Source organism: Heterodontus francisci, chromosome 2 (genome assembly GCF_036365525.1).
Source record: "Heterodontus francisci isolate sHetFra1 chromosome 2, sHetFra1.hap1, whole genome shotgun sequence".
NCBI lineage: Eukaryota > Metazoa > Chordata > Chondrichthyes > Heterodontiformes > Heterodontidae > Heterodontus > Heterodontus francisci.
In genome coordinates, this window is record NC_090372.1 from 193025682 (window position 1) to 193038138 (window position 12457).

Sequence of the window (12457 nt, forward strand, 5' to 3'; positions counted from 1 at the left end):
CTCAAACACTCAACCACCAATGAAGTACTTTTGAAAGGTAGTTACTTTTGTAATGTAGGAAACACAGCAGCCAATTTGTGCACACCCCATAAACAGCAATGTTAAAATGACCAGAAAATCTGTTTTAGTGATGTTGACTGAGGATAACTATTGGCCAGGATACCAGGGAGAAGTCCCCTGCTCTTCTTCAAAACGGTGCCATGGGATCTTTTACATTCACCTGAAAGGGCTGACAAGGCCTTGTCCAATGTCTCACTCAGAAGATGGCACATCCAATAGTGCAACACCCAAACTCACTAGCACCATCTCATGACAGAGATTCTGCCTTTCTAACCTCTTCCCCATGCCGTTGTTCTATTGATAATGATGATAATAACTTGCTTTTATACAGCACCTTTAATCTATAGAAACATTCCAAGGTGCCTTGCAGGTAAGCTCGGGGAAAACTGAGCCAGCTTGACATGGCAATGCTCTGCCCATGTAGGTAAGCATGCCTATTTACATATTGTGAACCATTTAGAAGCAAGGTAAATAGAAGAGCACCATTGCACCACCTGTATTTGAATCAGTTAGAGTTACATGGCCCCAAACACTCCTTTCAGGTGAAGCAACAATTTACTTGTACTTCCTTCAATTTAGCATACTGTATTCGCTGCTCACAATGCGGTCTCCTCTACATTGGGGAGACCAAACGCAGATTGAGTGACCACTTTGCTGAATACCTCCGCTCAGTCCGAAAGCATGACCCCAAGCTTCCGGTTGCTTGCCATTTCGACACTCCCCCCTCCTCTCATGCCAACATTTCTGTCTTTGGCCTGCTCCAGTGTTCCAGTGAACATCAACGCAAGCTCGAGGAGCAGCACCTGATTTTCCGATTAGGCACTCTACAGCCTTGTGGACTGAACATTGAGTTCAATAACTTCAGAGCATGACTGTCCTTTTTAATATTTTACTTTTAACCATGTGCCTGCTTTTCATGTAGTCAAAACTGTTAATTATTCCTCTATTAACACTCTCTCTGGACTAATGCTTTGACTTTCACCACAAGCATTAACACACTTTGCCTTTGTCCCAGGACAGCTTTGTTATTTAATCTCTCCTGCCCTATCAAACACCTTCCCCTTTGTTCTCTCCCCCACCCTCCACCCCTTCACTTGCTTAAAACCTAATTCTTTTCTAACCTTTGCCGGTTCTGATGAAAGGTCACTGACCTGAAACGTTACCTTTGCTTCCACTCTCCACAGATGCTGCCAGACCTGCTGAGTATTTCCAGCACTTTTTGTTTTTGGATCAGATCTAAGCACTGCAGACCTGCCACATCCAGTCGTGAACAGTGGGCGACAATTAAACAACTAACTGGAGGAGGTGGCTCCACAAAAATCCCCATCCTCAATGATGGCGGAGCCCAGAACATCAGCGCAAAAGATAAGGCTGAAGCATTTGCAACAATCGTCAGCCAGAGGTGCCGAGTGGATGATCCATCTCGGCCTCCTCCTGAAGTCCCCAGCATCACAGATGCCAGACTTCAGCCAATTCGATTCACTCCACATGATATCAAGAAACAACTGAAGCACTGGATACTGCAAAGGCTATGGGCCCTGACAACATTTCGGCAATATAGAAAATTGCCCTGGTATGTCCTGTACACAAAAAGCAGGAAAAATCCAACCCTGCCAATTACCACCCCATCAGTCTAATCTCTATCATCAGTAAAGTGATGGAAGCTGTCGCAACAGTGCTGTCAAGCGGCACTTGTTTAGCAATAACCTGCTCAGAGACGCTCAGTTTGGGTTCCACCAGGGCCACTCAGCTCCTGATCTCATTGCAGCCTTGGTTCAAACATGGACAAAAGAGCTGAACTGGAAGTGAGGTGAGAGTGACGGCCCTTGACATCAAGGCAGCATTTGACCGAGTATGGCATCAAGGAGCCCTAGCAAAACTGGAGTCAATGGGAATCGGGGGAAACTCTCCTGCTGGTTAGAGTCATACCTAGTGCAAAGGAAGATGGTTGTGGTTGTTGGAGGTCAATCATCTGAGCTCCAGGACATCACTGCAGGAGTTCCTCCGGGTAGTGTCCTAGGCACAACCAACTTCAGCTGCCTCATCAATGTCCTTCCTTCCGTCATAAGGTCAGAAGTGGAGATGTTCGCTGATGATTGCACAATGTTCAGCACTATTCGCGACTCCTCAGATACTGAAGCAGTCCATTTCCAGATGCAGAACAACCTGGCCAACATCCAGGCTTGGGTAATAAGTGGCAAGTAACATTCGCGTCACACAAGTGCCAGGCAATGACTAGCTCAAACAAGAGAGAATCTAACCATCTCCCCTTGACATCCAATGGCATTACGATCGCTGTATCCCCCAATATCAACATCCTGGGGGTTACCATTGACCAGAAACTGAACTGGACCAGCTATGGCTACAAGAGCAGGTCAGAGGCTAGGAATTCTGCAGCGAGTAACTCACCTCCTGACTCCACAAAGCCTGACCACCATCGAAAAGCCACAAGTCAGGAGTGTGATGGAATACTCACCACTTGCCTGGATGGGTGCAGCTCCAACAACACTCAAGAAGCTCGACACCATCCAGGACAAAGCAGCCCGCTTGATTGGCACCCCATCCACAAACATTCACTCCCTCCACCACTGATACACAGTGGCAGCAGTGTGTACCATCTACAAGATGCACTGCAGCAATGCACCAAGGCTCCTTAGACAACACCTTCCAAACCCACCACCTCTACCATCTAGAAGGACAAGGGCAGCGGATAGATGGAAACACCACCACCTGCAAGTTCCCCTCCAAGTCACATACCATTCTGACTAGGAACTACATCGCCGTTCATTCACTGTCGCTAGGTCAAAATCCTGGAACTCCCTTCCTAACAGCACTGTAGCTGTACCTATCCCACACGGTCTTCAGCGGTTCAAGAAGGCAGCTCATCATCACCTTTTGTCAGTTCTGATGAAGGGTCACTGACCTGAAATGTTAACTCTGCTTCTCTCTTCACAGATGCTGCCAGACCTGCTGAGTATTTCTAGCATTTCTTGTTTTTATTCTTTTGAAGGGGCTGTTAACCTGGCCTTACTATTTCAGACTGCCAATATTTTCTGTTCCTTATTTCAGATACACAGATTGCTTCAGTAACTGTGCTGCTCTGTGGAAATTATATGTACATTTAATAACCACATTAAAGCAAAATACTGCAGATGCTGGAAACCTGAAATAAAAACAGAAAGTGCTAGAAATACTCAGCAGGTCTGGCAGCATCGGTAGAGACAGAAACAGAGTTAACGGGCTGAATTTTATTGGGGTGACGCGCTCCACGGCGGCACCCTTTGAACTCGGCGGCGTGCCCACATTTGCCGGCTGCCGCCGAGCCCCCGTGATATTAATCGCGGGGGCTCATTTCCATTGAGGCCGTGCGCCGCCCCCCCCCCCCCGCTATATTATGTGGGGAGAGGTGGGGCATTCGGCACAGCGAGAGTTTTGACAGTTGTGCAGCAGGTGCTGGGCCCTATTTTAAGCGCCCCAGCACCTGCTTCCTGACAGCTGTCAAAGAAATACTTAACCTCACTGCTAAAGAGTGGGGCTGCTGTCAATCTGGCACCAAAGCAGAAAGTGCAGGTCAGGCAGCATCTGTGGAGAGAGAAGCAGAGTTAACTTGTCCAAGTTCACAGACCTGAAAGTTAACTCTGCTTCTCTCTCCACAGATGCTGCCTGACCTGCTGAGTGACCCCAGCACTTTCTGCTTTGCTGCCACATACTTACCCTGCTGTGTCCCAGTGTCCTGTGAAGTTGCGATCCTCTTCTCCCACTCAAGTGTAATATTCCTTCTTGTAGGCGTCCCGCATCTGGGTGAATAATCGTATATCTGCACATTCCAGGACGTGAGACTTAAATATACCATAAAAAGTATTACAGAGGTTTACAGAGAACACACTGATACAAATGGGAATGCACGGGTGTCACAGCAATGTAAATATGTCTTTCACTAAATGTTCCTCATCAACATGTGTGTCCTTTTCTCTGTGTGAATGATGTGTGCCAGCATGTGGCGTCAATGTCACAACCCTTCACACCACTGGCCCTTCAGGAGACCCAACGTATGCAATAACATCATTGCCATGCCACCATTACTCATGAGCGTCTCCATGGATGCAGTGACATGGACATTGGCTCAGTCAGCTGCTGCCTCTAACGGTTTACACAGGGATGCTGCAGATGTGGACTGGTGCACAGCAGGTTTTTTTTAGATTAGAGATACAGCACTGAAACAGGCCCTTCGGCCCACCGAGTCTGTGCCGACCATCAACCACCCATTTTATACTAATCCTACACTAATCCCATATTCCCAACAAACATCCCCACCTGTCCCTATATTTCCCTACCACCTACCTATACTAGTGACAATTTATAATGGTCAATTTACCTATCAACCTGCAAGTCTTTTGGCTTGTGGGAGGAAACCGGAGCACCCGGAGAAAACCCACGCAGACACAGGGAGAACTTGCAAACTCCACACAGGCAGTACCCGGAATCGAACCCGGGTCCCTGGAGCTGTGAGGCTGCGGTGCTAACCACTGCGCCACTGTGCCGCCCCTGTGAGCGAGGGTGATGTGTGGCTTGCAGAGCTCATGTTGGTTCCTATGGAGGAGACAGCCTTTGTCTGATAAGCCACTTCCATATATCCCTACCTCACTGCTAGCCCTGCGTGCACAGCTTGGTGCCATCTGCCCTCCCATGCGTCTTTCATATTGTAGGTCCTCAGTGTCCTCATAGTCTGAGGAGGAATCCTGTTGACATCTCTCCTCATCATGCCAGGTCTTGCCCCTATTGGGTGCGTAGTTGTGCAGAGTGGTAAAGGAGCTGGCCTTTTCGGCCCGTAGTACAGGGCATCACCCTATCCATACAGGCATTGGAGGTGCTCTTTCAGCATGCTGATCTCCTGCTCAATGGAGGCTCATGTAGCTCAGTGGCTGACGTTGTATCTCTCCTCTGCAGCAGTGGTGGAGTCGCACTGGTGTTGAGAGCCATATCTGCAAAGGAATAGTCCTTGTCTCCAAGAAGCCACCCCTCCATCTAAGCCAGTTCAGTGAACAGCAGTGGCAGCCGGGACTGGCGCAAATCCCAAGTGTCACGGCAGCTGCCTGAGAAGTGGTCACACATTCGCAGCAGGTATCTGTAGTGTTCACATACCAGCTTCACCCAGATTGAGAGGGTTCCTTTAATGGTGACGTCTGCAGGTGGTAGCCTGGCGGGAGGTCTGATGGCCACATGAGTGCAGTCTATGAACATTACAAACTATGATTCTCCGGCAATGGTGCCGATACTGATGGCCCTCTGGGCCTGGCTGTGAGAGTCCGCCCTGAAGCGGACATCCTCACTGGCCCTCCGGTGCAGGGCATCAATCACCTCACTGATGCAGCGGTGCACTGCTGACTGTGTGACCCCATAAAGGTCTCTGGCGGGCCCCTAAAAGGCTGCAGAGGCGTCAGGCTTGAGAACTGCTGCCACCATGAGGACTGCTGGCATAGGATTGTCCACTGAAGCCCACGGGCTGCAGGTCATCCTTGAGCAGGGCACAGAGACGTGTCACCACCCTCTCTCTACATGCGCAATCGCCTCTGACACTGGTGCTCTGATATCCGATGGCATGTCATGTGGGGTCTGTAGATGCACGGCAAACATAATGGCAGGCTCCCCTTGGGGGCTGCTGCTCACGACCAGAGGGCCTCTACGTGGATCACACCTACCGGTTGATATTGCCTCTGGCGCATACAGATCCTCACGTGCAGAGGATCACACAATGTAGGATGACCATACCTATTCCCATGTGATAAATAAAGTGGAATCCTGCATGTATTCGAAGGTTCCTAACAGAGCATGGATTGGTGTTGATGGGTTATCAGCTGCTTTCATGGATCAACTATGTGGCGTGCCATGGCATTGCCCATCTTGGCCAACACTCAGAGTGGCACAGCATGACCCCATCAAGATCCTACCAGCTGAATCGATTGCCCCCACCATCCATATAACATTAATGCTCCTGCCCTTTCTGGCACCCTCCCAACACACAGGGTGCCTCACAAACACAGAGCGTACACTGTTAACGGAGGGATGGTACACGGTATCTACCTTCATGCCAGCACAGCTTTCCCTCCTGTAATCTCAGCCCCCCTCCCTTTCAGAATGTAGAGTGAGACCCCCAAATAACACAACTTACCTGCGCTCGTGACAACTTCCCTCTGAGGACCCGCTGTCTTGTCCAACTGTGAACAGGGCAGCAGTGGAGAGGCGGTGGGCTGCATAATCAGCAAAGGTCACTCCTTACCATATGCTCATTGTGGTTCCGCGGCCATGCGGTGGGGGCCGCACCGGGGTCCCGCCGCCGCCGCCGCCGCCACAGGTAATATACGGCGGGCCCGTCTCAATGTCACAGGTTCCAGGCGGGCCTCTCCCTGCAGCATCGAGGGGCTGGGAAAATTCAACCCAACGTTTCAGGTCAGTGACCTTTCATCAGACGAAGTCAGATAAAATAACAGAAAATGCTGCACGTGAAAAAGGGCAGGTGGGAAAATAAAAGGAAACGGGAACTCTGGTTCTCTCTCCATGTGTATTTCCAACATTTTGTGTTTTTATTTATTGCCCATATTTTTATATTTTTCTTTAAAACATATTTCAAGATGTTGGTGTTATTTTGATGGATTTGATTATTTACCATTATTACTTACTGAGAGGGTGCATTTGAAAAGCCGGTTCGAGCTGGGATGGAGCAGGATCCGAGAAGTTACCAAGTGTTTTGTGCTTATTTATGACTCACGGCTGAGGTCCGCCTGCTTGTAGTTGTCTTCATGTTGTCACACATCCTAATGCGCCCCGTTTCCATCACAGACCCTGACCGCAGCAGAAGCTGCATAAAGGGGTAACAGCCCAGCCCGGAAAGTCGCCTTGTCCCCAGAGCCCAGACACCATCCCCCGGAAATCACAGCAGCCATCGGGGAGGGGGAGAGAAGGGGCATCTGCTCATTGAGGGCAACTCATTCAGCCGCCGGGCTGTTTAGAACAGGACGAGGACTCAGTCTCAGCAGAGCGTGGTAAAGAGGACGAAACAAACCAAATGTTTAATAAGTGAGAGAGGAAAAGCGAGGGGGAGAAAGAGAGGGGGTACAGCGGAGAGGGAGTGAGGGAGAGGTAGGGAAAGAGAGGGAGGGAAATAGAGGGGAGAAGGAGTGAGGAAGAGGTAGGGAAGGAGGGAGAGTGGGGAGGGAAGGTTAAACAGAAAGAGGGGAGAAGGGGAGGGAGTGGAAGGGAGAGGGAGTGAGGGCGAGGTAGGGAAAAAGGACCAGAGGGAGGGAAAGAGTGGGGAGAGAAGGAAGAAAAACAGAGAGAAGGAGGGAGGAGAGCGAGAGAAGGGGTGAGGCAGAGAAGAAGGGAGGAAAAGAGAGAGAGAGGGAGGGAAGGAGAGGAATCCCTTGGAATTGGATTTGCCTTCAGTGAAATTTACTGTCGTGCGGCTGGCTGCCGAGAGGTGTAACTGTGCTGTCTGCAAACTTCCCTCTTTCCATTTGGAGAGCTGTCTCTGCGCTGTTTGTTTTATTCTTTCATGGGATGTGGATGGTGCTCCCGACAGCAAGAAGTCAACATTTTAGAAAGCTGACCGAGGCCGTCGCCATGAGAGACATTCTGTTTAAAATCTCCTTTACCTTCTGGTCCCTGGTTTCGGTAAGTCTCGGGATAAGATCAATCTTGGTGTTTGCAATGTTCAGACTGGACACACGACTGACTTTTGAAAGTTTTATCTGGAATTTTACGGTCAACTTTGGTAGAAAGAAATCCTTCTAATCAATTGATTTCTATGTGGCCAAAGTCTTGTCCATGTTGTGGATAATCTTGGAAACGGCTTGTTTGAGGAAATTACAAACAGTACCTGTTAGTTTACATTTCAATCTAATAATTTAAAGTTTTTTAAAAATCCCCTTTCCCTCTTTGGCTTTTATGGTGTGACAATTTTGTGGGATTTTGCGTGGTTTCAAATTATTTTAATTACAGTTTCGATACAAATGTTGCAATTAAAATATATTATATATTTAATAGTCCTGCGCCAGATAGGCTGCCAATATCAGGGCTTAGTTTCCAAACTGCCTTTGAAGGAGCGAAACCCAGATTGTTATTGAAGTGGCTTTAACTCTCGGGACGGTCACTTTTTAACCTGTCTCTGTGTCTCTTGCAGCGCAAGCTCTTCCGTTTTGGGCCGCCAGATCCCCTCTAATCTCACAACATCGGGCGCTGCTATTAGGCTATATAAATAGGGGAGAGATTGCATTTATGTGGCGCCTCGGTCACCTGGTGGAAAGGTCTCAACGCACTTCCATTATGAATTACTTGTGTAGTAAAGAAACTGATTTTTCTTCGACTTTTGTCAGTCAGAAGACTGTCTAAACCAATGAGCCAGTGTGATCCTTTCTGGGAAAGCATCACAATGTTTGCGACTTGCTCAAGCCCAACAGATCTAATCATTTCTCTGGGTTCAGTCGATCTCTGGTTACATATTTTGGAGGGCATGTAGAAATGGGATGTACCAAAGGGAAATTGTATATTAAATGTTATGTTAAAATAGAATGTGCCAGTTGTGTGTGAACATTCAGCCCCAGGTTACTAAATAGGCAAGGAACTGGCCATCCCCATCAAATAGTAATATTTATAACTTGACATACACATTCACATCGAGCTGCCTAGTACTGTCCCTGGTAGTTTAATAGTGACTGTGTAAGTCGCTGCCACCTGGAGCTGTGTGTGTACACTAAACCGAGTGTGTTGTGAGTGAGCTGAAGTATTAAAGCGCCCTCCCTGTCACTGTCTGCAGGTGAACGGGATCCACCCCGAATGCCGACTCTACCTGGAGATGCAGCGGGAGGAGTTTCGCTGTTTGACTCGATTGAACAAACCCAACAGCACGGATCTCTCGAAAGGTGAAGAGATTTGCCCGTTTGGCACTTGGGCTGGAGTGGGAGGGTGTGGGGTGTAGTGGGGAAGCAACCTAGTCAGTTAATGCATCAATAGAAACAAACCCTGGGGGATTGGTAACATGCATTGATATAGCGCCTTTAACGTGGCAAAACATTTCGGGAGAGTTCAGTGAAACTAAACCCGTCAGTATTACACAATAGCACATCTTCAATTCAACACTCTGCCCAAATCTGGAGAAGAGGGAGGAAGAGAAAGGAAACTAAATTTCCATGAATGGAGAGTGCAAACTTTAACAAAAATTGTAAGTATTTGCCAATAAAAGAAAGACTTGCATTTATCTAGCACCCTTCACAACCACAGAGAGTCCCAAAGCACTTTACAGCCCATGAAGCACTTTTGAAGTGGAGCCACTATTGTCGTGTGGGAAATAAGCTTTGCTTTTTTGTGTTGAGGTGACAGCTTTAATTGAAACAAAGTTGTTGGTCAACTTAGCCCTGCCGCTGAATTAAAAGTCTAATTGACAGACCTGTGCATTTTTAAAACTTTACCATGTTTAAGAAGATGCCTGTGATGGGCTCGGTTTGCAGAGTCAAACACCAAACACTGCAGGCTCCTGGTGAGGGTTTGGGAAATGCTGGGAATTGTTGAGGCTCACATTTTCCCCTTCAGTATATGTAACTTTGCTATCTACTTGGAAATGGTGTTTGTTTGAGTGGAGTTTTTCCTGAAGACTGCACACACCTTGAACTGATGAGGGGGAGGTGCATTCAGCAGGTAAACTAGGTGACCAGGTTTATCTTGTAAGGAACGCAAGCTGGTGGAGTTTTTTTTTAAGATTTCCACCTCACCAGAATTATAAGTTCCTCTGGTGTTGTCGTTACGTTATAAGTGTGTTTGCAGAGAGATTTCCTCTGTTTGGTATTTTGAAAAAAGGTAAACTAACCAGAAATATCAAACAGAAATACCAACCAGAAAGGTATAGAAATTCGATTGTGCAGCTCCTAGTTCTCTGTGACACAGGCAGTGAGGATCCATTATAGTTGCAGCCTGCGTGGGAATGGCATCTAGGGATCCTGCCTCCAGAACACCTGCCTGCATGCACTGTGCTTTCTGTGGGGAGATTTCCTGGGAGCACAGCATCCAAACCAAGACTGCCACCAAAATGTAAGCACAAAAGTTATATTTACATGAGGAGGAGTCCTCTTCCCTGGCTCCAAGAGAAAACTGAGAACCAATGTAGGCTTGCATTCATGCCCATCCCAACCTATCCTCCCATTTCCCACATACAATTGAAGGGTTAAAATTCCTCCCATGGTGTTGATACATAGTGACAGGGGGAAGGGCAGTACATTATCACATGATTACCATCTGAACATTATAAAACAGACAGCCTTGAATAAAGCGTATGGTGTGTTGGGTTTTAATCATAGAGTGTGTTTTAATACACCCCAATCCCCCAGTGTGGAGGTACTGCTTTGTGCAGGGGTGTAGAGACTGCATTTTTATAGCAGCAGGGTCTAGGCTTGTGTGATAAGTCATCCTTTTCTTACAGCCGTAAGTTAATATTTTTTGTGTTGTCTCAATCTATTTGCTTGTAAGCCCGAGTCCGCAGCACAAGTCAAACCATAATCTGGCAATTATTTGGTGGGCAGTTGTTCAGACAGGCCCCCCCCACCAAAGTAAGAGTAGTTGTCGGGGGACATGGTGCTGTCAGCAGGAGATTATAATGTTTGGCCCAGTAAAGGTGGAAGCTGGGGCTCAATTCAAGAAAATAAATTAGTGACATTAAAATCAAATGAACACAGAAGAAATTCTAGAAAGAGGGGGGGGAAAAAAATGGGATTAATCTTTCGGGTAGGGATCCTTGATCAGGACTAGAAAGGAAAAGTGAGGGAGCTTCCATATAGGACTGACTGAATCAAAGTGGGAGGGGGCACGGAGGAGGAGAGGGGAGTGGAACAGTTGGTCAAAGTAACCTAAAAATAGTTCAAATGGGACTCAGCGGATTTAATAGTGACATGGCTTTTTAAAAAATCAACTGGAAAGAGGTGAAAAATGCAAAGGTTCATTCAAGCTAATGTTGTACAAGCAGGCCGCTTTTCAAATTATTTAACAACTGATTAATTTAAAGCTATTTGTTTCTATGAAGATTTCTAAAACCCAGGATTAGAAGAGCCACAGGTAATTTTAACCTGAGCTACTCATCAGGAACCTGACGGAATTGAATTAAAGTCCTCATTTTTGTAACCTGCCCGATTTTACTCTCTTAAAGTCGGTTGAGTATAATATTGGACGGGCTGTAAAACGGGCATTCCACCCAATCCTGTGGGTTAGGTTAAAACTGTCCCCATTATGTCCCAAGAATGCTGTTTGTTTTGATCCATGTTTATTTTCTGCTGAGCAGATAAGGGAATAGCAAATAGAACGGATGTTATCTCATTGGTTTCCGTTATGTTCTTGATGCAGTGTTGTTCATTGAATGCTACCTTATCTGTTAACACATGGTTAACACTCGGCCTTTAAACCCAATGCAGCTGTAGGGATATACTGTGCCACTTCTGTTCCCAAGTTCTGTAAATCTTCCTGGAATTTAAACCAAAATAATCAATTGTTGAATAAGACCATTTCAAATCCAATGTTAATATTGCTATTCTCCATTAATGTTAAAATGACAATTCCATAAACAGAAGAGGAACCCACCTCTTAAAACAGCTCTTAACAGTTTATTCCATGAATAAATGAAGTTGAACATCCCTTCCTTCCGCAAAATAAACCCCCAATGACTAGCCCTTAAATTATTTGAAGTTATTAACTGCTTGGGTTCATGCATTGCTTCCACATTCTCAGAAAGTCTGTATTCTAATCAATCCTCCCGACTCCGTTAGCCCTGAACAATCATTGCCCTCCACTCCTCCCTGGCAGGTCAACTTTTGGAAATGGCTCATTTTTCTTTCATTAGCCACTGAGTGTCAGGTACATTCTGTAGCGTCTTCGCCTTCATAAACATCCCTCCAAATAGGACCCCATCAGCCCAAGTCCAATTCCTATGCCCTCTGAGAAGGTACAACTTACTTACACTGAGCAAATAAGAAATGGTCCCATTGGCACAGCAAAGTTTCATTGCTTTGATTCCTCTCAGTGAACTTCTGCGAGTTGAAATATTTTCTAATCCTTTAGCCCAATATGCACTTCTTCCAGACATGTTGAAACTGGCAGTTGGGATGACATTATTATATACATATATATTAAAATCTTTACATTTAGTTTGCTGCATTCTTTGCATCAAATGGAATAAATGATGACATGTGCTAATCCAATGTCTTTGGGCACCAAAAACAGCTTTTCAATCCTAAATATGGCAACACCTCACACCTTTGACACTTGGCTGTGTTTCAACCCGCATAAAATCTCCCTCAGGTTGGCAGGTGTGTAAGCGGGTGCACATCATTACCAATAAACAGTTCGCATCAGTATATCATACAGA

At 46.6% G+C, this 12457-nt stretch overlaps 1 protein-coding gene across 2 annotated transcripts in view; it reads left to right on the plus strand.

The window, feature by feature from the left end:
* Window positions 1–7368: 7368 nt before the first annotated feature.
* The window catches only part of vipr2 (vasoactive intestinal peptide receptor 2), a 168542-nt gene continuing 163453 nt past the window's right edge, over window positions 7369–12457 (plus strand). For both annotated transcript variants that reach the window (XM_068014986.1, XM_068014987.1), the window contains exons 1-2: window positions 7369–7728; window positions 8870–8975. In XM_068014986.1, the coding sequence (XP_067871087.1) occupies window positions 7615–7728; window positions 8870–8975 (220 nt within the window). In that variant the 5' untranslated portion in view covers window positions 7369–7614. The remainder of the gene's footprint in view (window positions 7729–8869; window positions 8976–12457) is intronic.